This window comes from Saprolegnia diclina (genome assembly GCF_000281045.1).
Source record: "Saprolegnia diclina VS20 unplaced genomic scaffold supercont1.84, whole genome shotgun sequence".
NCBI lineage: Eukaryota > Oomycota > Saprolegniomycetes > Saprolegniales > Saprolegniaceae > Saprolegnia > Saprolegnia diclina.
The window spans coordinates 6,545-31,237 of record NW_008246151.1 but is presented as its reverse complement, the minus strand read 5'-3'; the positions used below and the strand labels follow the sequence as shown (position 1 = coordinate 31,237).

The 24,693-nt window shown below is 61.2% G+C and overlaps 15 protein-coding genes across 15 annotated transcripts; 12 read left to right on the top strand and 3 right to left on the bottom strand.

Annotated features, from left to right (window-relative positions):
• The first annotated feature begins 399 nt into the window (after positions 1-399).
• On the top strand, positions 400-1,700 carry SDRG_15086 (hypothetical protein). The gene is made up of 3 exons (XM_008621248.1): positions 400-795; positions 840-1,157; positions 1,204-1,700. The coding sequence occupies exons 1-3, from the start codon at positions 430-432 to the stop codon at positions 1,675-1,677; spliced, it is 1,158 nt and encodes a 385-aa protein (XP_008619470.1). The 5' UTR covers positions 400-429; the 3' UTR covers positions 1,678-1,700.
• A 159-nt stretch (positions 1,701-1,859) lies between these two features.
• On the top strand, positions 1,860-2,991 carry SDRG_15085 (hypothetical protein). Its single transcript, XM_008621247.1, has 2 exons — positions 1,860-2,489; positions 2,540-2,991. Exons 1-2 carry the CDS (start codon positions 1,863-1,865, stop codon positions 2,951-2,953), a joined length of 1,041 nt encoding a protein of 346 aa, XP_008619469.1. The 5' UTR covers positions 1,860-1,862; the 3' UTR covers positions 2,954-2,991.
• An 86-nt stretch (positions 2,992-3,077) lies between these two features.
• Positions 3,078-4,328, top strand: SDRG_15084 (hypothetical protein). The gene is made up of 3 exons (XM_008621246.1): positions 3,078-3,474; positions 3,526-3,831; positions 3,879-4,328. Exons 1-3 carry the CDS (start codon positions 3,136-3,138, stop codon positions 4,305-4,307), a joined length of 1,074 nt encoding a protein of 357 aa, XP_008619468.1. The 5' UTR covers positions 3,078-3,135; the 3' UTR covers positions 4,308-4,328.
• Positions 4,329-5,004: 676 nt separating this feature from the next.
• Positions 5,005-6,424, top strand: SDRG_15083 (hypothetical protein). Its single transcript, XM_008621245.1, has one exon. It carries the CDS (start codon positions 5,170-5,172, stop codon positions 6,358-6,360), a length of 1,191 nt encoding a protein of 396 aa, XP_008619467.1. The 5' UTR covers positions 5,005-5,169; the 3' UTR covers positions 6,361-6,424.
• A 633-nt stretch (positions 6,425-7,057) lies between these two features.
• On the top strand, positions 7,058-7,560 carry SDRG_15082 (hypothetical protein). The gene has a single exon (XM_008621244.1). It carries the CDS (start codon positions 7,074-7,076, stop codon positions 7,512-7,514), a length of 441 nt encoding a protein of 146 aa, XP_008619466.1. The 5' UTR covers positions 7,058-7,073; the 3' UTR covers positions 7,515-7,560.
• A 30-nt stretch (positions 7,561-7,590) lies between these two features.
• On the top strand, positions 7,591-8,763 carry SDRG_15081 (hypothetical protein; the record flags this gene model as incomplete). The annotated part of the gene is made up of 3 exons (XM_008621243.1): positions 7,591-8,352; positions 8,403-8,629; positions 8,680-8,763. 3 exons carry the CDS (start codon positions 7,591-7,593, stop codon positions 8,735-8,737), a joined length of 1,047 nt encoding a protein of 348 aa, XP_008619465.1. The 3' UTR covers positions 8,738-8,763.
• On the bottom strand, positions 8,701-10,081 carry SDRG_15080 (hypothetical protein). Its single transcript, XM_008621242.1, has 3 exons — positions 9,940-10,081; positions 8,925-9,897; positions 8,701-8,882 (listed from the first exon to the last, which is right to left on the bottom strand). Exons 1-3 carry the CDS (start codon positions 10,045-10,047, stop codon positions 8,785-8,787), a joined length of 1,179 nt encoding a protein of 392 aa, XP_008619464.1. The 5' UTR covers positions 10,048-10,081; the 3' UTR covers positions 8,701-8,784.
• A 49-nt stretch (positions 10,082-10,130) lies between these two features.
• Positions 10,131-12,166, top strand: SDRG_15079 (hypothetical protein). Its single transcript, XM_008621241.1, has 2 exons — positions 10,131-10,234; positions 10,279-12,166. Exons 1-2 carry the CDS (start codon positions 10,148-10,150, stop codon positions 12,115-12,117), a joined length of 1,926 nt encoding a protein of 641 aa, XP_008619463.1. The 5' UTR covers positions 10,131-10,147; the 3' UTR covers positions 12,118-12,166.
• Positions 12,167-12,366: 200 nt separating this feature from the next.
• Positions 12,367-13,195, top strand: SDRG_15078 (hypothetical protein). The gene has a single exon (XM_008621240.1). The coding sequence runs from the start codon at positions 12,396-12,398 to the stop codon at positions 13,080-13,082; it is 687 nt and encodes a 228-aa protein (XP_008619462.1). The 5' UTR covers positions 12,367-12,395; the 3' UTR covers positions 13,083-13,195.
• A 244-nt stretch (positions 13,196-13,439) lies between these two features.
• Positions 13,440-16,575, top strand: SDRG_15077 (hypothetical protein). Its single transcript, XM_008621239.1, has 2 exons — positions 13,440-13,854; positions 13,909-16,575. The coding sequence occupies exons 1-2, from the start codon at positions 13,475-13,477 to the stop codon at positions 16,496-16,498; spliced, it is 2,970 nt and encodes a 989-aa protein (XP_008619461.1). The 5' UTR covers positions 13,440-13,474; the 3' UTR covers positions 16,499-16,575.
• On the bottom strand, positions 16,496-16,817 carry SDRG_15076 (hypothetical protein; the record flags this gene model as incomplete). Its single annotated transcript, XM_008621238.1, has 1 exon — positions 16,496-16,817. The coding sequence occupies one exon, from the start codon at positions 16,815-16,817 to the stop codon at positions 16,620-16,622; it is 198 nt and encodes a 65-aa protein (XP_008619460.1). The 3' UTR covers positions 16,496-16,619.
• A 355-nt stretch (positions 16,818-17,172) lies between these two features.
• SDRG_15075 (hypothetical protein) lies at positions 17,173-19,475 on the bottom strand (the record flags this gene model as incomplete). Its single annotated transcript, XM_008621237.1, has 2 exons — positions 17,173-18,541; positions 18,586-19,475. The coding sequence occupies 2 exons, from the start codon at positions 19,473-19,475 to the stop codon at positions 17,173-17,175; spliced, it is 2,259 nt and encodes a 752-aa protein (XP_008619459.1).
• Positions 19,476-20,267: 792 nt separating this feature from the next.
• Positions 20,268-21,562, top strand: SDRG_15074 (hypothetical protein). The gene has a single exon (XM_008621236.1). The coding sequence runs from the start codon at positions 20,299-20,301 to the stop codon at positions 21,478-21,480; it is 1,182 nt and encodes a 393-aa protein (XP_008619458.1). The 5' UTR covers positions 20,268-20,298; the 3' UTR covers positions 21,481-21,562.
• Positions 21,563-21,595: 33 nt separating this feature from the next.
• On the top strand, positions 21,596-22,570 carry SDRG_15073 (hypothetical protein). The gene is made up of 4 exons (XM_008621235.1): positions 21,596-21,779; positions 21,826-21,876; positions 21,922-22,158; positions 22,209-22,570. The coding sequence occupies exons 1-4, from the start codon at positions 21,609-21,611 to the stop codon at positions 22,461-22,463; spliced, it is 714 nt and encodes a 237-aa protein (XP_008619457.1). The 5' UTR covers positions 21,596-21,608; the 3' UTR covers positions 22,464-22,570.
• A 916-nt stretch (positions 22,571-23,486) lies between these two features.
• On the top strand, positions 23,487-24,693 carry SDRG_15072 (hypothetical protein). The gene is made up of 4 exons (XM_008621234.1): positions 23,487-23,694; positions 23,747-23,787; positions 23,835-23,996; positions 24,040-24,693. The coding sequence occupies exons 1-4, from the start codon at positions 23,526-23,528 to the stop codon at positions 24,583-24,585; spliced, it is 918 nt and encodes a 305-aa protein (XP_008619456.1). The 5' UTR covers positions 23,487-23,525; the 3' UTR covers positions 24,586-24,693.

Sequence of the window (24,693 nt, the reverse complement as noted above, 5' to 3'; positions counted from 1 at the left end):
GACGCGTCGATTGATTAACAACGACAGCGAGAGCTCGGTCGTCGCCACGTATCTCTTGCTTGTGCCCTGCCATTGCACCGCCGCTGGCTTCTTCATTTGGCTTATTCCGGATTTCTGGTCGTGCAAAGCCAGTTTCAAAGTGCTTTAAGAGCCCGCTCGGTTTAGTAGATCGTATAACTGACTCCAAGCGCAGGAGGGTCCACAACGACAGCAAGAGCAATGCAATAGCCCCCTTTCGTCGCTAGCTTCATGCTAGCAGTGCTCCCCGAGCGATGCCTCATGACATGTGATCCGGGCAGATCGAGAGCCTGGATTTGCCACGGACGTTTCGGAACTATCCTGATCCAGATGGCCTATTTTGGGACCGTTTCGGACCGCATGGCTTGACATTGGGCGACCGGATGATCCGACAGTAACCCTTTGGCCATCATGTTCTCATTGAAGTCGCTCCTGAACCCGACCGAGGACGGCGATGGCAACACAAGCTCCGACGGCGCCAAGGAGCCCAACGACCGGAAGCGGCGCCATGACCGCGCCAAGGCGAGGTACATGGAAGAGGTCTCGTACCTCCAGGTGAAGAGCAAGGAGCTCCAGGGCCAGCTCGACGGCCTCGAGCGCTCCAAGAAGCGCAAGACAGAGTCGACGGCGTCGGTCTGGGAAGGCTTCGCCCGGCGCCAAGCGCTCGAGCGCCAAGAGGCGCAGCTCGAAAACTCCAAGCTCAAGGGCGTGCTCACGCAGCAGCTCTCGATCATCAAGGGCCTCGAAGCCGTCCTCTCGCAGCGCCCGCAGCTTCTCGTACGTGCCATTCGATCTGCCATCCGTCTCACATCAAGGTCTAGACGTGGCCGGTGCTGCCGACGAACGACGCATCGATCGTGCGCTTCCCAAAGGACCCGGCGACGCGCGCGGCCGAGTTTGAGCGCGTCATGACCTTCGAGCTGGCCCGCCTCGACGAGACGTACCGCAAGTTTGGGCTCATCGACACGCTCGACACGTGGAAGCAGGTCGTCGTGCGCATGGACGAGGCGACCCACGAGGTCGTGCTGGACGTGAGCTTCAGCTTGGTCGTGCACGTCCCCGCCCGCGTCCTCGCCGACGCCATGACCATCATCTACATCCCTGCTGAAGATCTGGGAGTCCGCAACGGCCGGGTCAAGGTACGCATTCGCACCATATTCTCTAGTCCAATGTGCGAGTTTTTAGTTTCTCGAGCGATTCGATCCGCACTCGGTCTACATCCAGCGCATCTTTGCCATCACCAACCTCCCGGAAGTGGTCGCCCACTTTGCTTGTCGGGGCGCGCGCCTAGATGAAGACCACGCCAAGTTTGTGCTCGCGTCGGTCATGGACGACGACCTGGTGCCGTACCCTCCGCAGGCGCTGCGGTCCCGCGAGCACATTTACGCGAGCGCCGAGCCGCTCAATGCGACGCAATCGCGCTGGAAGATGGTGCGCCGCGTGCACATTCCGGCGTCGGTCACGGCGCAGGTGCCGGTCCCCATCGGCGCGCTCGTCGAGCTGCTCTTGCACTGCTACTCGGACAACATTGAGATCCTCATGGGTCGCATGCGGGACGTGCTCCCGGGCGTCGCAGGGCTCGCACCCAACTCGGACCTCGTCGAGCCGGCGGGCGAGCTCATTCAACTCAACCAGACAAGGCTGTCGCCAACGCACTAAAAAAAATGGTTTCCGTATCATTGTTACGTTATTGAGATCCAGCGATGAGATCCAGCGCGACTTGACTACGCCGGCGGCGTCCTGAGTCATTGGCGAGATACGTTGCGCTTGTCCCACCGAGCAGGTTGCCGGATCTGACATCGCCGTCTGTCTCGCGATGCATTGGACAGAATTGATTTGGCGTCATGGAGGCGCTTTTGAACCCGCTGACGCCGTCGCAGAGCTCGGTCGAGCGTAAGGGCCGCCACCGCCTCGCCAAAGTCCGCTACGAGACCGAGATGGACGCGCTGCGCCGCCAGCAGTATGCGCTCACGATGGAGCTCGAGACACTCGAGTACGCGCGCAAGCTCCGCTCGAGCAAGTCGGTCTGGGAAGGCTTTGCGCGCCGCCAGGCCCTCGAGCGCCAGGCCGCCGTCTTTGAGAACGCGCAGCTCAAGAAGGTACTGCAGCACCACGCCGACGTCCTTGCTCGGCTGCGCGCGGTCGTCGAGCCGGCGACGATGCCACATATGGACGACGACCTCGTCCTTGACCACGTCGCGCTCCCGCGCAACTGGTCGAACGTGACGCTGCACGAGCGCCTCGACGCCCAACGCGCGCTGCTGCCGTCGACCTTCCGCAAGCACGGGCTCGACTGCCAGCACGACTCGTGGAAGCAAATCGTATCGCGTGTCGATACCGCGACAGGCGATATCGTGCTCGAGATCTCGACCTGCCTCACCGTCCACGCGGGTTTCGCCGACGTGGGCGACGCCATGAGCTGCATTTACACGCCCAAGCAACCGCTCCACGTCGAGAACCGCTCGATCGAGGTAAGCTTATTGATACCGTCGAGATGCGATAGCTCATTACACTGTTTTAGATTCTTGAAATTCTGGATGCGTCGTGCCACATTGGCCAACATGTGCACTGCGTCGCTGGTGAGACGTACCGGCGGCGGTTCGCGCGCAAGTGCACCGCGCTCCACGACCGCATTGTCTTTGTCGAGCAGACGATCGAAGCCGATCACTGCGACGTGCCGTACACAGAGACCAAGTACGAAGCGCTCGAGTTTGCGACCCGCGATGTCTGCCAGTGGAAGATGTTTCGCTGCGTGCGCCTGCCGCCGCCTGTACGCGACACGCCGGCGCTGGGAGAACTGCAGCGCGAGCTCATGGCGTCCTTTGCGGCCAGCATGGACAACGTCATTGATGCGCTCGAGAGCGTCGTGCAGTCGCTCGCCCGAACCAAAACGCAGGACAACCACCAACTGCGATGGCTTTTGTACGAAGGCTAAGATAACTATAAGCTCTACTAGATCAACACTGTTTCGATCGTACAACCCAAGGTTGACGCGATGTGTACGACGCCCGGAGGACGATTGTGGCGCCCGAGGACTGGTCCCGTATCAGGCCAGCTGCGTGACTGGTAGAGAGAGCCGGATCAGTTGGCATTACTCCGGAGTATTCAAGTGTGGCCATGCCGCGACAGGGCAAGATCGCGGGGCTTCTCAACCCGGACGCCGCGGCCTCGGACCGCAAGCTGCGCCACGAGCGCGCCAAGCAGCGCTACGACGACGAGGTTGCATCCCTCCGCGCCAAGCTGGCCGAGCTCACAGAGCAGCTCGAGGCGCTGACAACGGCGCGCGCTGGCCCGCGCAAGTCGCAGTCGGTCTGGGAAGGCTTTGCGCGGCGCCAAGTCATCGAGCACCAAGAAGCGCTGCGCGAAAACACAAAGCTCAAGCACCAGATCGAGTTGCACATGGAGCTGCTCCAGCGCCTCCAAGGCGTCCTCGCGCAGGACCGGCACGACCTCCTCGTACGACGCCATGGTACACTCAAGTCCGCCGATCTGACGCGCTATGTGTAGCAGCTGCCGTCGTTGGACCCGAGCGCTGTCGTGAGCCTCAGTTTAGACCCGAGCGCGCGCCGCGCCACAGTCCACGCGGTCTTGGACCAGCAGTTTGCGCAGCTGCCGGCGACGTACCAAAAGCACGGGCTGACGTCGTCCCTCGACACGTGGAAGCAGATCGTCGTGCGCCAGGGCCGCCACGAGATCGCACTCGAGATCTCGTACAACCTCCTCGTGCATGCCTCACCCAGCGCCGTCGGCGACGCGCTCTGCGAAATCTTTGCGCCGGCCCAGCGCCGCGTCGTCAGCAACGGCTCCGCGCAGGTGCGCGTTTCCTTCGTCACCATCATCATGTCCTACGTCCACTCTAGTTGCTCGAGTCGTTTGACGCGACTACGCACTTGCTTGAGCGCGTGTACGCGGTGCCAGGGCAGCGCGCAATCAACACACACCTTGCGACCAAGAGCTATCGGAGTGTCGACGGAGGCCACGCCTTTGTGCAGCAAGCGATTGGCCACGACGCCCTCTTCCCGCTGCCACCCGACACGGTCATCGTCCGCGACGTCATCTTTACAACAGTCGAGCGCTGCGAAGGCGGCGACGCCCGCTGGAAGTCGTTCCGACACGTGCACATCCCGCTCGATGCGAATGCGGGTGGCGACCTTGTCGAGAAGCTCCTCTCGTGCTACGGCGACTCGATCGAGGTGTTGACGAAAGCGCTGCACCGAGTGCTGCGGTCGCCGCGCGACCTCGTCGAGTCCCAAGGCGACTTAATCACCTTCAACCATAATTATCAATGATGATCACCTCATCGCGCTGGATCTCGTGTCTCCATCAGTGTACGGTTCGCCCGATCTTTCGGCGGCGGCTCCGCATACTTGGTCATCGTCGCTGGCTCCGCATACTTGGTCATCGTCGGCTCCGCATGCTCGTCGCCGGCGTCGCGCGCGGATTGCATGGTGTGCTGACCACACATGCGTAATGGCTGCCCTTTCTCTCGACTCGGACCGACAAAGCATCGCGTCAACGTGATGGTGAGCCTGGTCGCCGGCCATCACCTCCTGGCGCTTTTTTTGAAAATGCATACAAAAAGCAAGTAGATTGTATCGAATACATTCGACGACGAGACGACGTCGCAGCAAGGTCCGACGCGTGTGGGAGAGAGGCAATCTGGACGCAGATTCGACGCCGGCGGGGGCATCGTAATCAGTTGGTCGGCCCTCGGACGGACGCTGACACGATCGCCCCCCTGCGTTGTGGCCAAAGCGAGCGCGGCTTCGTACACGTCGCGACTGGGAGCTAGACTGCGTTGGATTCGCACCTGGAAGCTGCTGGGTGCACGTCGCAAAGCTTCTTCTTGATGCGGCGCCACAGTGGGCGCGGCAAAGATAAGGTTTTGGGTAAACACGCCGGCAAGGTTCTGACACCCGTTCGTACGCCCTTTCACTGTACCAACACATTGTACGCATTTAACGCGTTACTTTCCCTTTGTGTCCAGGTAAAAGCATCGGGCAAGTAACGTGGAACAATCTTGTAAAGGCAAGCTACAATTTATATGCCAAACGACGGCGTAATACCGTAGCACGCGGATTTGGCTCGGTCCGCCAGCAAGGAGCAGCGATAGGAGTTCCATTTGGAAGCTCATTACGTAATCCGCGCAGGATGAACACGACGGCCGTGCTCTCGTTGCACTCGCTCCTCAACCCGGCGCCGAGCCCGGCGTACGAGCCCAAGCCGACGTCGCCGGCCAGCAGCGGCGGTAAGCCGCCCAGCGACCGCAAGCTGCGCCATGACCGCGCCAAGGCACGCTACAACGACGAGATGGCCTTCCTGACGCGCAAGCGGCAAGAACTCTCCGAGCGCATCGAGAGTCTCGAGAAGGCCAAGCGCCACCGCACGAGCAAGTCGGTGTGGGAAGGCTTTGCCCGGCGCCAGGCGCTCGAGCGCCAAGAGTCGATGATCGAAAACACAAAGCTCAAGAACGTGCTCACGCAGCAGCTAGCGATCCTCGCCGACCTCCAAGGCGTCTTGGCCGAGCGCCCGACGCTGACCAGCTGGCCGCTCATGCCTGGTATTGAAGGTCCCATGGCGCCGCTCTCGAAAGAGCCGCACCGCCGCCTCGCACAGTTCACCGAGCTCATGGACGCCCAAGTGAGTCAGCTCAACGACGTTTTCAAGAAGCACGGGCTCCTCGACGCGGCCGACACGTGGAAGCAAATCGTCGTGCGCAACGACGGCTGCCACGTGGCCCTCGACGTCTCGGTGAGCATGGTGGTCAACGCGCCGTACAAGCTGCTGGGAAGGGCGCTCGAGCGGGTCGTCACGGTGCGTGAGCCCCGGCGCACGGCCAACGGCTACGTTGAGCCCATCGAAATCTTTGAAGGCACGGGCCAACTCTTCCGCCGCGTCACCACCATGCCGGGGCTGCCCGAGATCCACGCCGAGTTTGCCGCCAAGGGCTACACCTTTCCCAAGCAATTTGCGGTCGTCATCAACTCAATGTACGACGACGAGACGTCGCTGCCGACAAGCGGCGTGCTGCGGTCCCGCGAGACCTTATATATAACGAGCGAGTACCTCACCGAGACCCAGTCGCGCTGCAAGATGTACCGCAAGGTCTACGTCCCCGCGATCCACGTGCCGGGGACGCCGCCGTCGCCGGGCAGCGACGACGGCAACCGCGGAGTGGTGTCGCTCCTCGAGATGCTCCTCACTTGCTACTCGGACAACATCGAGGCGTTTATCCAAGCGATTTACCGCGAGTTCCGACCACTCCTCGGCGCCGACAACCTCCCCGACTCGCTCGTCGAGACCACGTCCGAGCTCATCACGTTCAACGAGAGCAGCGCATGAGCCGAAGCGTCCTGATTTATCCTAGTCCAAAATAATAGAAGTCAAAGACACCTTGTACAGTCAATGCGACCCCCGTTGCACTCGATTCGCACATTGCTTCTTCGCGAATGCATGGTCCCACCAAGGCCGCCCAGCCCTTGTCCTACCGGCGTTCGTTGTACAACGTGGCACTTCATACAGTAGCTTTGCAGTACAGTGCACTATGCCACTACCGGAACTACACAGTACGCTCAGGTGATGGATTGCACCGGTGGTAACTCTGGCGCGAGTCGTGTCGGTCCGGAGTCACGTCAGCGCCTTGTCGCGGGCGCGCCCTCCAAGATCCTCCTTTTTAATAATACACTATGCAGTAGAGCGCCAATGGCCACACAATCCTTCGACTCGCGCCGCATCCCAGAACCGACGGTGTAGCTGGCATCTCACCCAGACGTCGACGCCACTGTGTGGTCACGGCGCAGATGCCACATCGGCGAGTCGTGTTACTGCCGGCGCCTGCGACAGCCCTCGCTCGCACAAAAATATGCAATTTTAACCTTCCTTAATCTATGCCGACACGGTACTATACAAATATCCAGTAGAATAAATTCCGAAATATGCATTTTCGCGTCTCGAAAGCGCGCGGGTTGAGCGCCGGCCAACCAAGACGCGCGCCACATCTCGTGCGGAATAATGTGACGGGAAATATGTGCACATTTGTATTCACCTCGCATTCGATGCTTCCTCTCTTGCGGTCCTCGCTGTCGTCGTCCGAGAAGCAGTCGCTGCGCTGCTGCGTTCGCGGCACGAGCGTCGTCAAGCGGCGAGGCACCTTCCTCTCCAGCCTCCAAGTCCTCTACCACATCAAGGTCCGCGTCGCCGACGAAGTGTGGGTCTCGCAGACCGCCATGGACGACATTCTGCAGCTGCACGCGCAGCTCCTCTCGATCGCCAAGCAGCACTGCACCGAGTTCACCAAGGCGCTCTCGTCGCTGCCGTGTCCAAAGGAGCCGCTCTTCAAGAAGACCGAGATGCTCGTCATCAAGGGCATGTGCGGCGAGCTCGAGCACTACCTTCTGAACCTCGTCAAGCTCTGCGAGCGCTTCGACACGCCCGACGTCGACCTCGTCGAAGCGCAGACGCTGCACTTTCTCAAGGCCGCGGCGTTGCAAGCATAGTACCATAGTAGTTTAAACACGAATAACTTATCTAACAGCCTTTTTCCTAATTTTAGCTTTGTATAACCCCTGCGCGATGGGCAACAAGGCGGCCAAGCCGCTGTCGTTGACCAAGGAGAACGACGTCGTGCCCTTCGACGTGGCCGACGCGGGCTCGGAGCGCAACTTGGTCAAAGCCGATCGGCGGCTCTCGGCGGCGTCCACAGCGCGCCTCGTCGAGTCGGCGGCGGCGAAGAACCAGATCACGACACGGCACAAGAAGCACCACAAAAAGCCGGACAAGAAGGCAGCACTGAAGAAGAAGAAGACGCAGAAGAAGGCGAGTGCCAAGGACGGCGACCCGGCCGAGTTTGACTTTAGCTCGGACGAGAGCTCGGATGAGGACGAGGATGACGACGACGAGGTCGAGGAAACAAAGAAGCCGAGCAAGAAGCAGTTGCCCCACAACCACCACCATCACCACCACGAGGAAGTCCTCTTTGAAGAGTCGCCAGCTGTCCACAGAAAGCCTGGCAAAGCCTCCAAGCCAGAAAAGCCCGCCAAACCAGACAAGCCTGTGAAACCAGACAAGGACGACGAGACTGAAACGAAGAAGAAGAAAGACTCGCCGCTGGCCAAGATGAAGCGCAAGTCCCGGGTCAAGGCGGCCGCCGTGGTCGAGGCCGACGTGGAGCCGCCGATTCGGCACCACTCGGCGCGCGTCTTGGCCCCAATCGACCTGAAAGGACTCAAGACAATCGACAAGATGCCGGCAATCGAGGTGCCCCACGCCGCGCAAGACGAGTCGCAGGTACCCCCCGTGCCAGTGTCGACACCGCAGTCGTCCACCCGCACCCATGTACTGCGCTTACGACAGAGCAATATTCCCTGACTGATGTCTTCTCGCAGACCCCCAAGGCCGAGGTCGAAGCGCCGCTGCCGCGCGTCCAGAGCGATCTCAACCTCGACGACGTCACGGACGAGTTCTTCAACGACGACTTTGAGGTGGCTCGGCCGCCGCTCAAAATGGTCGAAGTCCGGAGCCCGCGCAGCACAGAACCGCCGGTACAAGCACAAGCCCGGCCGTCACCGCCGGTACAAGCACGGTTGTCGCCGCCCGTCCGCGCCGCCGACAGGTACACGCGCTGCGTCTACGTGGGATGCTGACTGATCTCGATGGGTTTAGGTTAGTAATAGATGACATCGACGAGGACATTATGAAGGACATTCTCGACGAGAGCTAGCCCATAGTAGTTAATAATTATGTACCGCGTCGTTTGTTGGTTACGATCTAACAGAGCTCACGGGGCGGCGCGACGACGGGGACGCTGCCGTACACGAACGCCGGCGCCTCAAACTGCGTCTTGGCCCACGCAACGTCCGACGTGTCTACGCCCACTGTAAGATAACGCTAAGAAAGAGGTCGCGTACCGAGGGCTTTAACCCGCGTGGCTTTCTTCGCAGCGGCGTCGGGCAAGTCGGGGATCGTGTTGGCGGGCTTCCCGGCGCTTGAGTCTTTGGCGCCAAACGGAGAGCTGCTTGACGACTGCCCGAACGGAGAGCTGCTCGGCGGTTGCCCGAACGGGCTCTTGGTGGCTTGACCAAACGTCGTGCTCCCGAACGGGCTGCTAGTCGTAGTTTGATTGAACGCATTGGGCTGGCCGAACGGACTGCTGGGAGTACCACCGGGCGCTTGGCCAAAGGGCGACGCGGCCGGCGCAGCTCCGAACGGGCTTGCCGAGGTCGGCGGTGGCTGGCCAAATGGACTCGCTGGCGTCGACGGCTGGCTAAAAGGGCTCGAGGACGCCGCACTACCTTGACCAAACGGAGATGCCGACGAGGTAGCAGGGGGCGCGCCGAACGGACTGGACGCCGGCGCCGTCGACCCAAAAGCGGTCGTCTGACCAAAGGCGCTTGTCTGGCCAAAGGCGCTGGCGTTGGAGCTGAACGGGGAGGCCGACGCGCCCATGGTCGAAGGCGCACCAAACGTCGCACCCAGACCGTTAAAGGGCGATGTCGACGGAGCGGCAGGAGCGCCGCCGCCAAAAGGCGACTGCCCAAAGCCAGTGCCCGCCGCCGCCGCACCGCCAACCATCGACGTCGCGCCAAAGGTCGACGTGGTGCCAAAGGTCGACGTCGTCGCACCGAATGGAGACGAGGATGCACCGCCGCCGAACGGATTGTTGGCCGGTGCGCCACCACCAAACGGGTTGGTGCTACCGCCGCCGCCGCCAAAGGGACTCGTCGAGGGCTTGGCAAACGGGCTGGTACTGCTACTGCTGCTGTTGTTGCTGTTCGACTGGCCAAACGGGCTACTGCTGCTTCGGTTGTTGTTGTTGGAGTGGCCAAACGGGCTGGCGCTCGGGTTGGACCGGTGGTTGTACGCGTTCGAGCCGCCGCCGCCCTAGAGCACGTGAGCGCCGAGTCGCCGAGGCCACGTACGTACGCCGTTGTCGTGGGCGAAGCGGCAGTTGTTGCCGTTGCGGCACGTGCCCTGCTTGTAGAAGCGGCACGGAATCTTCGCGTTGCTGTTGTTGCTGCTGCCGCGGTACATGCTCGCCTGCGCGTTTGTGGCTACGGAATTCGGCACATGCCACATTTAGCTGCTTGTTATTTTTGGCACACACGCCTTTCGTCATCACAATCGGCGGAAGATGGGGCAGTCGCTGGCCAAGGCCGTCGACGAGAAGGGCAAGCGGGTCAAGAACCCGGCGTGGAGCGGATGGCTACACATCTACAAGGTAGAGATCACGCCTATGCCACTTCGTCTCTCATGCGCGGCTAGAACGGGCTGCTCAAGCGCGGCTACAAGCGCCGCTTCGGTCGCCTCGACCGCGACCGCCTCTACTACTTCAAGGACGAGCGCCCCAAGCACACGTCCAAAGGCTGTATCCACCTGCACGACGTCGTGGGCATTGCCTCGCTGCCATCGTACTCGGCGGGCGACGGCGCGACGCTGCAGCTGCCCGTCGCGCTCGTGACCCCGGCGCTCGTCTACATGCTCGTCTTTGAAGCGGATGATGCGAAAGCGTCGTTCGAGCGCGCGCTAGGCGCCACCATCCCGCGGTCCATGATCGTGGCCGAGGACTGGTCCATCGTGCAGCTGGAGCACGGGCAGAGCAAGGAGTCGCACTATCAGCGGTACTACATCCTGTTTTTGACGTCCGGCGACCTCCTCTTCTTCACGGACGGTGACTGCCGCTTCCTCGAAGCCCGCGTGCGCATGCTGGACCTCGAGAACGTCCTCGTCGGGTACGACTCGGCGGCCGGGAACGGCGTTTTGCTCTCGCCGCGCAGCCAAGCCCGGGCGGCGGCCACGCTCGCGAGTCCGTCGATCCAGCTGGTTGTGCACGCCAAGGTCATTAGCCTCGAGTTTGACGCCAAGACGCAGTATGAGCTCTGGAGGGAGCTCCTCGTGGACGCCGCGGCCGGCGACTACTACGGCCGCGCGTTCCTCCAGCGACGGCTCCAGGACGAGCAGCGAAAAAAGTACCAGCGCCAAGCCAAACTCGACGACATGCTCAAGAAGACCAAGAAGAAGATCGCCAAACATCGCAAGCAGCACCGCACGTCGCTCAAAGACCCCCGCGTCTCGCACAGCGACGTGACGTACGAAGGTGACGACCTCTCGGAGGTCTCGACCTTGTCCCACGCGTCGTACGAGTCGGCGCTCTCGTCGACGCGGTCGAAAGCCTCCAAGTCGGCAGCGTTTCCAGACACAGAGCTGGTTCCAGCCGACCAGCCACTTAAGAAATCGAAAAAGGCAGCAAAACCCACCTTGGACGCTCCCGAGGCCAAGCCAAAGAAGGCCAAGAAGCGGCGGGACGAGGCATTGGGCGACGAGACCAAAGCACAGCTGCCACCTGCTGTCGACGACAGCACCCGTCCCCTCAAGCCCCGGAAAAAGCCCAAAAAGCCCAAGGGCGTGGTGCTCGACGAAGGGCCAAGTGGTGCGATCACAATCGCGCCCGTATCCGAGCCGACGCCAGCCGCAGTTGTACTGCCCCCAGCCCCGACGACGGCCGCGCTCGCAGTGCCAGCCACCGCCCCATCACGCGCGTTGGTGCGTACAAAGAACCGCGTCCGTGAGGACATTTTTGCGAGTCCGCTCACGAGTCCGACGTTCAATGAGAAGAAGCAAGCGCTACTGCGCCGCCTCCAGCCCGACTACTCGCCGCTCTCGCCCAAGGTCAAAGTCGAGGCGACGCAGTTTGTGCCCGAGCCGGTGTCGGCGCCCCGCACGCGCCGTCGGCAGCGATCTGTGACGTCGTCGTCGTCGATCAAGCTCGACCGGCAACTGGCCTCGCGCCACGAGCTGCTCCAAAGCGACTTTGAGAAGCTCTGCGCGCGCATGCAGGCGTCTGCGACCGGCCGGTCGACGAAGCAGGCGCGCCGCCTCGAGCGACAGATCCAGGCATGCGCCCAGGCCATCGATACCCTTGGCGGCCTCGTGCTCTTCCCCCCCACCGACGCAGCTTTGCTCCCGCCGATTCTGCCGATGCTCGCGTCCTTGGAGCTCAGTGACCTCCCGAAAGGAACTGTCGACGTCCAAGGCAACTGGTTTACAACCGAGCCGAAAGGCGGCGTTCGCGTCCGGCGCTGGCAGTGGCGCCACGCGACCTGAGCGTCTATGTGGCCTATTTAATGCATGTACATACGTTGTGGCATGAGCATTTCGAACAATCCCGAGTAGATATATGAAGCTAGCTACCACGCTCGTGGCATCGGCTCCTCGGCGTCATAGAACTTATTCTGCCAGCTCTCAGTGCTGCCACGATTGTGTGGCACATTGCACTTCACTTGGGTTTCAATTCGGCAACATATGCCGATTTTAAGATTGCCGGATAATGTATTGTATCCGGACCACCATCTTGAAAAAGACAGGCGAACCCGACGACGACGATGGCGGTGCAGTATGTGCTCTTCGACATGGATGGCCTCCTTCTCGACACGGAGCGCGTGTACACGGAGGTGACAAGCGAGATCTTGAGCCGCTTTGGGAAGCAGTTTACGTGGGACGTCAAGGCGCAGATGATGGGCCAGAAGGAGTACGACGCCGCCAAGATCCTCATCGCGAGCTACGGTATCGATTTGACGCCCGAGGCCTACTTGGCCGAGCGCAATGCTTTGCACGCGGCCAAGTTTCCGTTCTGCAAGCCGCTGCCAGGCGTCCTGAAGCTGCTCACGCACCTCAAAGCCCACGGTGTCCCGATCTGCGTCGCCACGTCGTCGCACCGCAGCGCGTTCGAGCTCAAGTCGAGCCGCAACCAAGAGCTCTTTGCGCTCTTTGACGGGCACATCATTTGCGGCGACGACCCGCAGGTGCAGCACGGCAAGCCGGCGCCCGACCTCTTCCTCCACGCAGCGACGGCGCTCGGGTGTTCGCTCAACGCCGACAACAACGCGACCTGCCTCGTGTTCGAAGACGCGCCGTCCGGTGTCCAAGCCGGCCTCAACGCCAAGATGCAGGTCGTGTGGATCCCGGACGCCAACTTGGCGCGCGACCCGGCCCTCGTCGCGCAGTGCGCCAGCGTCCTCGACAGCATGGAGGCGTTCGACCCTGCCGCGTTCGGCTTGCCCGCGTACTAACGACTACGTACGTATCTAGTTGCTAGCTAGTTATGCTTGCATCGAAACGAATAACGTGGTGGCAGCTACATGACAATGGAGTGAGTCGACAGCGGCTTGGCATCGGACTGCAGTTCGCGTGGGCAGCCTAACTCTCCGACAGAGCCGTCAGCGCTGCGGAGAGCTATAGCTTCAAGCGGTAGACACGGTAGCGACGCCGTTGGCAAGCGTCAAGGCGGCGGTGGTTTTAGCGCCAAATCGGTGCCATCCGGTGAAGAGCTTGGCTCCGCTAAAGTGCGCCTGGCAAAAGCACAGTGGTTTTGTATGGAAGCGGACTTGATCGGGTGCTGGGCTGCGGTTGGTTGGTTTGCACCTCTTGCCGTCGAGACCAATCATCGATATCTTAGATTGAGATGACGAGTGTGTTCACGCAGAGCCGCGTCCTCCAGAGCTTCCGCGCCTTGGGCGTCGTCGCCTCCGACGTGCCGGTCGTGCTCTCGCGCACGGGCTTCATCACCGTCGCGACCGGCAAGAGCTTCCAGGTCTACGACACGGAGAAGCTGACGCCGGTGGCCGTCTCGGCGCCGCTGCCCAAGAAGATCCGCGCGCTGCAGACCGTGCTGAAGAACAACCGGACGTTCGCCGCGGTGGGCCGCAACATCCACGTCTTTAGCCGCATCACCGAGACGCACGTGCTGTCTGGGCACCAGGCGCCGATCCTGCAGCTGCTCGCGGTCGGCGACATCCTCTTCTCGATCGCCGAAGACAACACAATGCGCATCTGGTCGACCACGTACGCCTGTCCTACCATCGTCTAGCTCTTGATGGGCTCATATTTGCGGTACAGGGACCTCGAGCTGCTCGAAACCATCACGTTTGAAGCCACATTTACGCCCACGCTCCTCTTGCACCCGTCGACGTACCTCAACAAGGTGCTCGTCGGCTCGACGCAGGGCGCGCTGCAGCTCTGGAACGTGCACACGCTCAAGTGCGTCTTTGCGTTCAAGGGCTGGGGCTCGGAGGTGACGGCGATGGCGCAGAGTCCGGCCGTCGACGTCGTGGCCATCGGCCTCGCGGACGGCCGCATCGTGCTGCACAACCTCAAGTTCGACACGAGCCTCATGACGTTTTCGCAAACCAAAGAAGGCCGCGTCATGAGCCTCTCGTTCCGCGCCGACGACAAGGCGCCGTGGCTGGCCTCGGGCACGACGTCCGGCTCGGTGCTGATCTGGAACCTCGAGACGCAGCGCTTGGAGTCGACGATCCTCGGCGCCCACGAAGCGCCAATCGCGTCGACCGTCTTCTTCCCCAACGAGCCGCTTCTGCTGACGTCGGCCGGCGACAACGCGCTCAAGATCTGGATCTTTGACCAGCTCGAGGCACGGGGCCGCCTCCTCAAGTCGCGCTCGGGCCACAAGGCGCCGCCGACCAAGATCCGGTACTACGGCAACGACGTGGTCCGCAAGACGGACGGCACGATCTGCCAGATCCTCTCGGCCGGCCAGGACCGCGCGTTCCGGCTCTTCCACACGGCGCGTGAGCAGCAGAGCACCGAGCTCTCGCAAGGCCCGTTGCTCAAGAAGCAGCGTCTCCACAGCTCGCACTCGGAAGACCGCAAGTTGCCGCCGATTCTGCAGTTTGCGGCCATGGAGACGCGCGAGAAGGACTGGAGCAACGTGGTCACGTGCCATGAATCCGAAGTCCCCGCGTACGTCTGGACGCTCGAGCGCAAGGCGATGGGCAAGAAGGTGCTGCAGCAGGTCGAGGGCCACACGACGCCGGGCTCGATCGAGCACCAGCGCCGCCTCGACTCCAAGGCGACGGCGGTCGCGATCAGCTCGTGCGGCAACTTTGCGCTCGTCGGGTCGGTCGGCGGCGCCATCTTCAAGTACAACCTGCAGTCGGGCGAGAAGCGCGGGTCGTTCCCGACGGCCGCGACGCCCAAGGCCAAGCTCATCCGCGCGCTCACGATGCCGGGCGCGTCGTACAAGACGGCGCCGGACAACTCGATGGCCGACAAGCACAGCGCGTCGGTCACGGGCGTCGTCGTCGATGCTCGCAACGCACTCGTGATCTCGAGCAGCATGGACCATACGCTCAAGTTTTGGGACTTCTACACGCACGAATGCCTGGCGACGATGGACCTCGGGTCGCCGATCACGCATCTGGCGCTGCACAAGGACAACAACCTGATCGTCGCGGCCTGCGACGACTTTGTGCTGCGCGTCATCGACATCCAGACGCGCAAGCTCGTGCGTCGCTTCCACGGCCACACGCACTGGATCACGGACGTGTGCTTCTCGCCCGATGCGCGCTGGCTCCTCTCGTCGTCCTCGGACGGCTCGGTGCGCGTCTGGGACCTCCCGACCGGCAAGTGCATCGACTTTATCAAGTTCAAGCACGCAGTCACGAGCGTCACCATGTCGCCGACCGGCGAGTTCATCGCAACCACCCACGTCGGCCAGCTCGGGCTCTTCCTCTGGGCCAACCGCGCCTACTTTGAGACCGTCTTTGTCGACTCGGAGCCGTCGGCGCCCGTGCTCATGGGCATGCCGGTGCCGCTCAGCGAGGTCGACGTGCCGCTGGAGACGCAGGTCGTGACGGCGTCCAACGAGGTCCACGAGGTTGCGGCCGAGGCGCCGGCGTACGTCTCGCCTCTGGATGCCAAAGCGAGCTCATTTGTGCGCCTCTCGACGGCGCCCAAGGCCATGTGGCAGTCGCTCTTCCAGCTCGAGCTCATCAAGGCCCGCAACAAGCCCGTGGAAGCGCCCAAGGCGCCCGAGAAGGCTCCGTTCTTCCTCCCAACCGTGCGCAAGGACGACGTTCACCCGACGTTCGAAGCCGTCGATGTGAAGAAGACCAAGAAGACGACGAAGGAAGAGCCCAAGAAGCCGGAAGAGGACGTGGTCATGGAAGGCTGGGGCGATGGCGATGACGCCGCGTGGGGCGATGACGACGACGACACGGAAGAGGTGGCCGCACCGACGTCGCGCATTGCCAAGTCGACGGGTCTCACGACGTCGCGCTCCAAGCTCGCGTCGCTCTTGCTGCAGGGCGAAGCGACGGCGCCGCAGCTCGGCGGGAACGGGCAGTTTGCGCTCGTGGTCGCGTACCTCCAGGGTCTCTCGGCGTCGGGCGTCGACGTGGAGCTGAGCACGCTCTGCATGGGCGACTTTGACGTCGAGGGCAAGGGCCATCTCAAGCTCTTCCTCGACTGCATGCTCGAGATGCTCGAGGGCCGGCAAGAGTTCCAGGTCGTCCAGGTGTACCTCAACCGGTTCCTCAAGGTGCACGAGGACATTCTGGTGACGGACGCGGACCTGCTCGCACACGTGGCCAAGGTGCACGCGATCCAGCAGGAAGGCTGGGAGCACCTCCAGCGCCTCCTCCACAACAACTTGTGCTTGGTACAGTACTTTGCCAAGATGCAGATGTAGACCTATTCTAACCCCAATCTTATGTACTTGTTCATATAATGCTACTCATCTTGGGCTGTTGGGTCCTTAAGGGTCGACACGTGCACCTTCACGCTCGTCGAGCGGCCGTTGTGGGCCAAAGTCAATGCGCCAAGAAAAGCAGAAGACCAAACGACTCCGGTACGTCGTCGGGGACGGGCCGAAGCGCGTCAGCGTCGCCAGTCGCGTCGACGTAGAGGTGCGAGAGAACGACGTCGACGTCCAAGGTGGTGACGGCAAGAGCGACTTCGGCGGGGCGCCGAATGTCCTTCCGCATCGTCCACTCGGCCTCGTTGAGCATCGCGAGCTTCGATTGGGATTTTGGCCAGATTCCTTGGCCAATCCAGCAGGTCGAGTCGCATTTGCTGAGGTCAGCGACCACGGGAGGTCGACGAAGCAACGACTTGGTGCCTAGCTGTCATAGCTTTTAAAGTTGGGGCATCAACTGCATATTGACAAAAAATGCTTGAGCTTCGGCGGTGGCACAAAGAATGCATCCTTGATGCAAAGATGAATACCCTAGTAGCTTTTACTATCTGGAAGCGCAAGCTCTGAACTGTGTACGTTTCGACCGCGTCGGGACATACCCAAGCGCCAAGTCTTTTGAGGCTCACAGACGACAGTCATTTCCTGGCGACTAGTCGAACGACGCCCTTTCATAGGAATCGTATCGCAATGTGCAGCCGAGTCACCGGTCGGTCGAGCACGATAGTGTACTGTCTCATGTTGCCGGGCGTGGGCGCGCAAAAGGCCTCGATGTGGCGGTCGCTAGTCGTCGCGCTCATGTGGCCTCGTATCGCAATGTGCAGCCGAGTCACCGGTCGGTGGAGCACGAGAGTGTACTGTCTCGTGTTGCCGGGCGTGGGCCCACGAAAGGCCTCGAGGTGGCGGTAGCTAGTCGTCGCGCTCACGTGGCGCCGCTTGGCTAACGCTGCGTGGGCAATGCGCATACGCCCGGGCTGCTGCACTTTCCGAAGACTCGCTTTGTACACTCCGTCCGCGAGCGCCTTCTCCTTGAAGCGCAGTCGTCGTGGGTGGGCGACCGCGACGTCGCGCACTCGCGCGCACACGCGCCGACGAAACACGTGTCGGAGTTGCGTCCCGTCGTCAAGAAAGTGCCGCACTTGGCTGCAGTCACCGCAGTGCTTTGGGGCGAACGGGATGTCGACGAGGTCACCGTCACGCATGCCAGGCACGGGCAGCAGCAAGCCGCCAGCAACGTACGCGTCTCGGCACTTGGCTGCGAGCGCCATTAGCACGCACCTCAAGCCAGCGTCGTCTTGCGACCGCGGCCATAGCTCCTCTAGGACGGTACCCACCGATCGAAGAAGTGCAAACAGCGACAGCTTGTCCGACTTGGCCACATTGGCGTCCTGGGAAAGACCGGCGAGGAGCGACACCAACCCCACGACGTGGGCGCGCTGGGTCGTGCTGGTGAGCCAGCGCCGCAAGAGGTCGCAGATCGCAGTCGCGAGCTGTCGCCGGCCAAATGCCATCAGACACGATTGGACGCAGGCGGCAGCGTCGGGGAGCGCGATGGAACAGCGCGTTCCTCCCGGCGAGACGGCGAGCGCGTCGCTGAGAAAATACGCAGCGATTTCCTTGTCGTTTAAGGCGCAGAGAACGTCGCCCATGGCGGCCGCACTGCCGTCACGCGCGTTGCCCGTCCGCTCGTCGCACAAGTCGAGAGAAGCGACCGAGTGAAAGAATGCCATGGTCCCCAAGACGAGTTCGCGGACGCTGGTGAGCCCTAGCGGGCGCGCCGTCCGGCGGTTCAAGACGGCGTGGCGAAGGAGAGCCAAGGATGGCTTCATGCCGACAATGCCGGCTCGGAAGCGCTTGGGCCAGAAGAGCAGTGCCATCTCCGAAGGCGCGCTCACGGGCGCGAGTTCATCGTGGTCAGGATCGCCAAGGAAGGCGTGGGCAGCGACACCGACAAGCTGATGGGCCACCAAATCAGGCACGTCGCAAGACGAGTGCACTTCGAACGCAGCGACGTGGTTGTCGATGACACGTTCGTCGTTGCTACTCGCAGGGATTAGAGCTGCTTTGATCGAAAGCTAGAATACCTGCTGCCGTTGCGTGTCGTGAGCAGCCGCGTTGAGAAGCGAACGACGGCGATGTCAAACACAGCCGAGGCCAAGCGGATGTTGACGAGGTACCGGTGCCGAGGTCGCAGGCGCAGAAACAGCGAGTCTTCGTCCGCGTGAGGATGGCCAAAGTCGCCGGGCGCCGGGCGGAGGTACGTGAGGCTGCACGCGATGCGCTGGCACTGCGGCAGCGGTTGCGCGGCGAGCAGCGTCAGCTTGGCGGCCAGACCGGTGCGGTTCAGCGGTAAGCGGGACGGCCCTCGCTCTGTTTCGTGGACCCCTGTCAAGTCAAAGACGAGCGCAAGGCGGCGTCCGGACGTCACTGGCGTCGACTCGATCGTGGTGTTGATAAAGACGCCGTCAAAGCCTCTCGGGCGCTCGGCCGCGTCGTGCGGGAGCGTAATCGCGTGCGTCTGGCGTCGGAACGTAAGGACACCGCCCGTGTGGAATGACGGCAGCAGCACGATCAGCGTCCCAAACGCATTGGCAATGCAGCTTGGTGCGGCGCGGAGGACGTCCGTGGACCCAACGGCGTCGATGCAGAGGTGCGACAAGACGACGCCGACGTTCGAGGCTCGGATACCGAGCGTCGACAATAGCTTGTGCACGACGGTTTGGAGGAGGGCTTCTTCAAAAGCGCGTTGATTGGCGATGAGGAGGTCGGTGGCGGGAACGACACTGGCCTTGCCGTACTCGGCGCTTAGTTGTTCGTGCTGGGCACTCAATACAGGCCAGGATAGAGGGTCAGGAAGGCCCTCCACGCGCACGACTGGCAGAGGCGAGATACCTTGCGTGCCGGTGCAGATGTAGAACGACGGCGCTTTGGGCTGCTCCAAGATGGCTTCGCAGGCTGGCACGAGGCGGCTCATGGCGCCCGTCCCGCGTGACGATCATGAGAATTATATTTCCATCGACACCGCGTTGGCTTGGTATTTGTATGCAATAAAACAAAACGAGCAAAGTGTCCAGTGGAGGATTTCCTGGTGTTGACTGAGATGGTGTGGTCTCATGGACGACCTGGCAGCCATGAGTCATGGTGTATCCATGCCTACACAGTGGTGCACATGTACCACCAGGAAGGGGTTCGATACCCAGCCTTGCATTTCAACTCGCTCGTTATCGACGTCAGAGCCGCCAGGCAGTCGAACTTGTAGAATGCGTCGCTACCAAAGGCAAATCACTAGAGTTTCCACTAGAGAGGACCATGCACATCGATGCACTTGAGGTTTCTCGGACTCAGGTTGGGCTTTCAGACCAAATGTAGATGATATAACTCAAATCTAGTCTTTCAATCTTGGTCTGCACCATCATCCGCCCGGCGTCTTGGCGCGATCATCATTCGTTCTGGCCTCTCGTGCTGCCAGCTCATCGCGCACCTGCGCGTCATATTCGGTTGACGCTGGGCGCACCCAACTTTTTGTCACGAATTTTATTCCATCGACATTCAAATGCCAAGGTAATAAAATAACTGACGTCGCATATCGGAAAAACGGCCAAAGTCTAAAAATACACTGCAAAAACCTATAATAATAATCCCAAGAATCAATTTGACATACAAATATCAAGATATCTCTGGTGAATTCAAAAGGAACCCGCGCCGGGACCCCAGAAAAAAGAGTGGCTGGCAGCTCGGGTGAAGCGAGTGGCTTGGCTTCAGTCGACGAAATTCCCACTTCCAGTACGAACACCACAATGAGTGACATCAGCGAGCACGATGCGGCCGAGATCAAGGCCGACGCCCCGGTCATCGAGGACTGCAGCAACACGGACGTCGTGACCAAGTACCGCCTTGCCGCCGAGATCGCGCAGTCGGCGCTCGAGGGCGTCATTGGCCAGCTCGCGCCCGGCAAGAGCGTCGTCGAGCTCTGCGCCTTTGGCGATGCCATCATCACGGCCCGCGCCGCCACCGTCTACAAGTCCAAGAAGGTCGAGAAGGGCATTGCGTTCCCGACGTGCGTGAGCGTCAACGAGGTCGTGTGCCACTTTTCGCCGCTGCCCAACGAGACGACCACGATCAAGGCCGGCGACTGGGTCAAGATCGACTTGGGCTGCCACATTGACGGCTACATCGCCGTCGTCGCGCACACCGTCATTGTGCCCGCCGCCGAGGGCGACGACCTCATCGTCATTGGCTCGCAGGCCGATGTGCTCAAGTGCGCCCAGGACGCGCTTGAGCTCTGCGCCCGCTTGATCAAGCCCGGCAACACGAACCACCAGGTCACGGATGCCCTCGAGGCGCTCGCCGAGTCGTACGGCGTCAAGAGCCTCCACGGCACGCTCATGCACCAGATGAAGCGCTTCGTCATTGACGGCAGCAAGACGATCGCCCAGAAGCACGACCACGAGGCCAAGACGGCCAAGGTCACGTTCGAGGCCAACGAAGTCTACGCCATCGACGTTGCCTTCACGACGGGCCTCGACAAGGCCGTCGCCTCGGAGCGCCGCACGACGGTCTTCAAGCGCCAGGTCGACAAGAGCTACCGCCTCAAGATGAAGGCGTCGCGCTACGTGTTCAGCGAGATCAACTCGAAGTTCCCGACGCTTCCGTTCACGATCCGCGCTTTTGAGGACGAGTCGCAGTCGCGCATGGGTGTTGTCGAGTGCGTCAAGCACGACCTCCTCACGCCGTTCCCGATCCTCGAGGGCCGTGAGGGCGACCACATTGCCCACCTCAAGGCGACGGTGCTCCTCATGCCCAACGGCACGACCAAGATCACGGGCCTCAGCCTCCCGCTCGAGCGCATCAACTCGGACAAGACGGTCACGCCCGAGATCGCCGCGATCCTCTCGTCGTCGCTCAAGAAGAAGTCGAAGAAGAAGAAGTCGGCCAAGTCGGCCGGCGCCGCCAAGGAAGTCGAGCACGACCTCGAATAAATCAATCTTTCAGCAGCAACCATCAATTCTGCGTGATACGGCGTAGGTAGTAATCTTAAAAACACGAACGACATCAACCGTCCGTATCAATGTTTCAACCTATAGCGGACTAAGATCTTGAAGCGGCAATGGGGCAGCACGACGAGACGGCGCAGCGCTTTGCCGGTCCTTTCGTGCTGGGTGAGCGTCCGCTGACCCATGGCCGATGCTTGTACTGCACCGCGCCGGTGACGGCACCCAAGTGCGCAGTGTGCAGTCGTCCAGTCGACGTTCCTTGGCTCACGACGGCCTCGGTGACGGTAGATGCAGCAGTCGACCGCAGACCACGATACGATCGTAGTGTAGATACGCCTAGGCTCGCGCCTTCAACTGCCGACGGCGCGAACGACGCTCGTGGTACCGAGCTCTGCGCCTCGACACAGCGCCACAGCGCTTTGGTAGGGCGTCGTCGTGGCCTTTGACGTGTATGCCAAGTCGCTGGAGCTGCTCACGGGCGTTCAGAGCCAGCCAAGTGTGCAGTGGAAGCTCCAGCGACTGCGTGCGTCCGTCGTAACTGGCGTTGAGACGCTGTCGCCCGAGAGCACGTGGCATGGAATCCTCGATAGCTACGGCTATTGCCGCGACTGCCGGTCGCCCTATCGCATCGGCAACGCGCGCCAGCTGCTCGATCCGAGCGCTGTACCCGACACGTGGCTAGAGGTGGGCGACGCATGACCTCTTGTCGGTAGGTGCGCGCCAACGTGGCCAAGAAGGAGCGGCTGCGCTTCCACGAGGCGCAGAGGCAGGGGCTTCTCGAGGCCAAGGCGGCGGCGCGCGCGGCCCACGCGCCGTCCCGGACGCTCGTTGAGCTCTCGGCCAAGCTCCGTGACGAAGAGATCAACATCCTGCGCGCCAAGCGAGACCTCGAGCCCGTTCAAGTGGCGTGTCCCCACTGCGGCTGGGTTGCGCCATCAAGCACCGCGCACGGCGACGTCAAGGGCTAGCCACTTCGGGGGACAGAGCTCACGTTGACTCGCAGCATTGCCGTACTGTAGTGTCACTTGATCACCGCGCTTGCTAAATCCATGTGACAGACTCGAGATGACTTCACTGATGACGTTATGGCAACGTGGACATCCAAACTGCCGGCGCGTCTGACCTTTATATCGTCACGACGTCGACCGTCGTCGCTCGCAGCAAAGCGCGACCGAGTGCACGGATGTTCTCATCCGTCGCAGTCTCTTCGCCCATGGCCATGAGCGCTTGGCGAGCCAAACACTCGACAGGTTCGTCTGGACCTATGGAGTGCTGTGCGGCGGTCGAGGCGTCGAGCTAAGAGTTGCTTCTTGGTGGTGTGTGGTCGTGGCGCGTCGATCCTGGCCAGCCGGTCACGTAGCGCGGCTGAAGGAAGCGGTGGTGGTCATGGCAGTTGGATGGCAAATGGCAAATGACGTCTTCGACTGCACATTGCAGCGTGTAAAAGCTGTTGTGTGTACTAGTACTAGTAGAGTTGATCGATCAGCCCTTTGTACTAGTACTTGTTTTTTGTATACCGACTGTAGAAGGTGCAAGCGGAACACACTACATGTATCTGCAGGGAGAAAAGAAAGCCAACTAAGCAATTGCTCTCCGTAGTGAATACAAGCGTACTGATGATTGCCACTGGAATCTGGCGCAGCTTCCTGACGCAGCTCAAATGGGAGCCGCCGTCGCTAAATGTGGCACCTTGCTGTTCTATTTGTGGCATATGCCGCAATCCATATCTTTGACGACGCAGAATTGTCGCTGCAGGCCTCGTACGCCGACGTGGAGTAGCATTTCTTGGTCCCCAAAGTGTCGTCTATCTGTCTGCTAAGTTTGAGCGATTTCATTTTTCAATTCGATTCGGCGCTCGCAGCGGCTCGGCGGCGGCGTGGCTTGTTTGTAATCGCGTGGGATTGGTCCAAAATGCAACCGAAATAGCCAATCGCATGCGTCAAACGCCAAAGCGGTATGGCCGATTTATATTCGGCATTCGCGTTGCGTGTGCCGAATGGAATGGTGCATTTCGTGGCACGACCGCAACCATGGAGCCGACCGATGACGAGTACGACGACGACCCGACGCTGGCGCCGACGTCGATGACGACGATGAGCTGTGCGATGGACAACGCCAAGCACATGTACACGCTCTTGGCCTCGCTCCTCCTCGGGCGCAAGAAGGACCAGCTCGTGCGCGTCGACATTGACGCGTCCGGTCCGTGGCATGCACCTCTCGCCTCTCGCTTCATGCCTTGGCCGCTGTATAGGGCTCTACTTCACCGCGCACTCCAAGGGCAAGTCGCTCCAGGTGCGTGGCGTCGTTTGCAAGGAATGCGTGGTCATGGCGCCGCGTAGATCAAGACGAGTATGTCCAGCGACCTCTTCGAGACGTTCCAGTATCTGGAGGCCGAGGCCACGAGCTTCCGCATTTGCGTCAACCACGTCTTGGATGGACTTGGCGTCTTTGGCGCGTCGGCCATGGCGTCGACCGCCGTCACATGCAGCTACTCGGCGCAGGTGGTCACTTGCTGCAGTGGCGTCAACTGACACTTGTGAGTAGGAAGGCGTCTTTTCGATGGTCTTGACAGACGATGGCGTCCTCGCCGAGTGCTCGATTAAGACGATGGTCGACGACGAGCACAACGACTGCAGCCTCGGCGTCTTTGAGCGGAGCTTTGAGAGCGCCAAGGTCCTCGGGCACATGATCCTCGCGTCCAACGCGCTCCACGACGCGTGCAGCGAGTTCCACGAGCTGCCGCACGGTGCGGCCGTCGAGCTCGTCTTGCACCCGACGTCCTTTTCCTCGACGGGCACCAGCCAAGCGGACGACGCGATGTGCTTTCGCATGCAGGCAAACACGCCGACGAGCAGCTGCGAGATGGAGCTCCATAAGGACTCGACGGCCATCGTGCAGGTGCAGGTCGAAGCCACGATCGCCGCGAGCTTTCAGTGGACGCTGCTCCAAGCTGGTCTCCAGGTCCTCCCAGTCGCGTCCGAGTCGTTCTTGCGCTTGAACGCCCAGGGTTTCTGCTCGATCCAGCACATGCTTTTGCTCGGAAGCCACCGCGCGTTCGTCGACGTCCTCCTCTGCCCCGATGCGGCGTGAGATTGGCGGCTATTTAACGTACGGGCAGTTGTTGCCACTTCAGAGCTTTTCGAGTCTCGCTGGTTGGCATGAGCTGGACGGATACGAACTCAAGTACATCTTCACTCG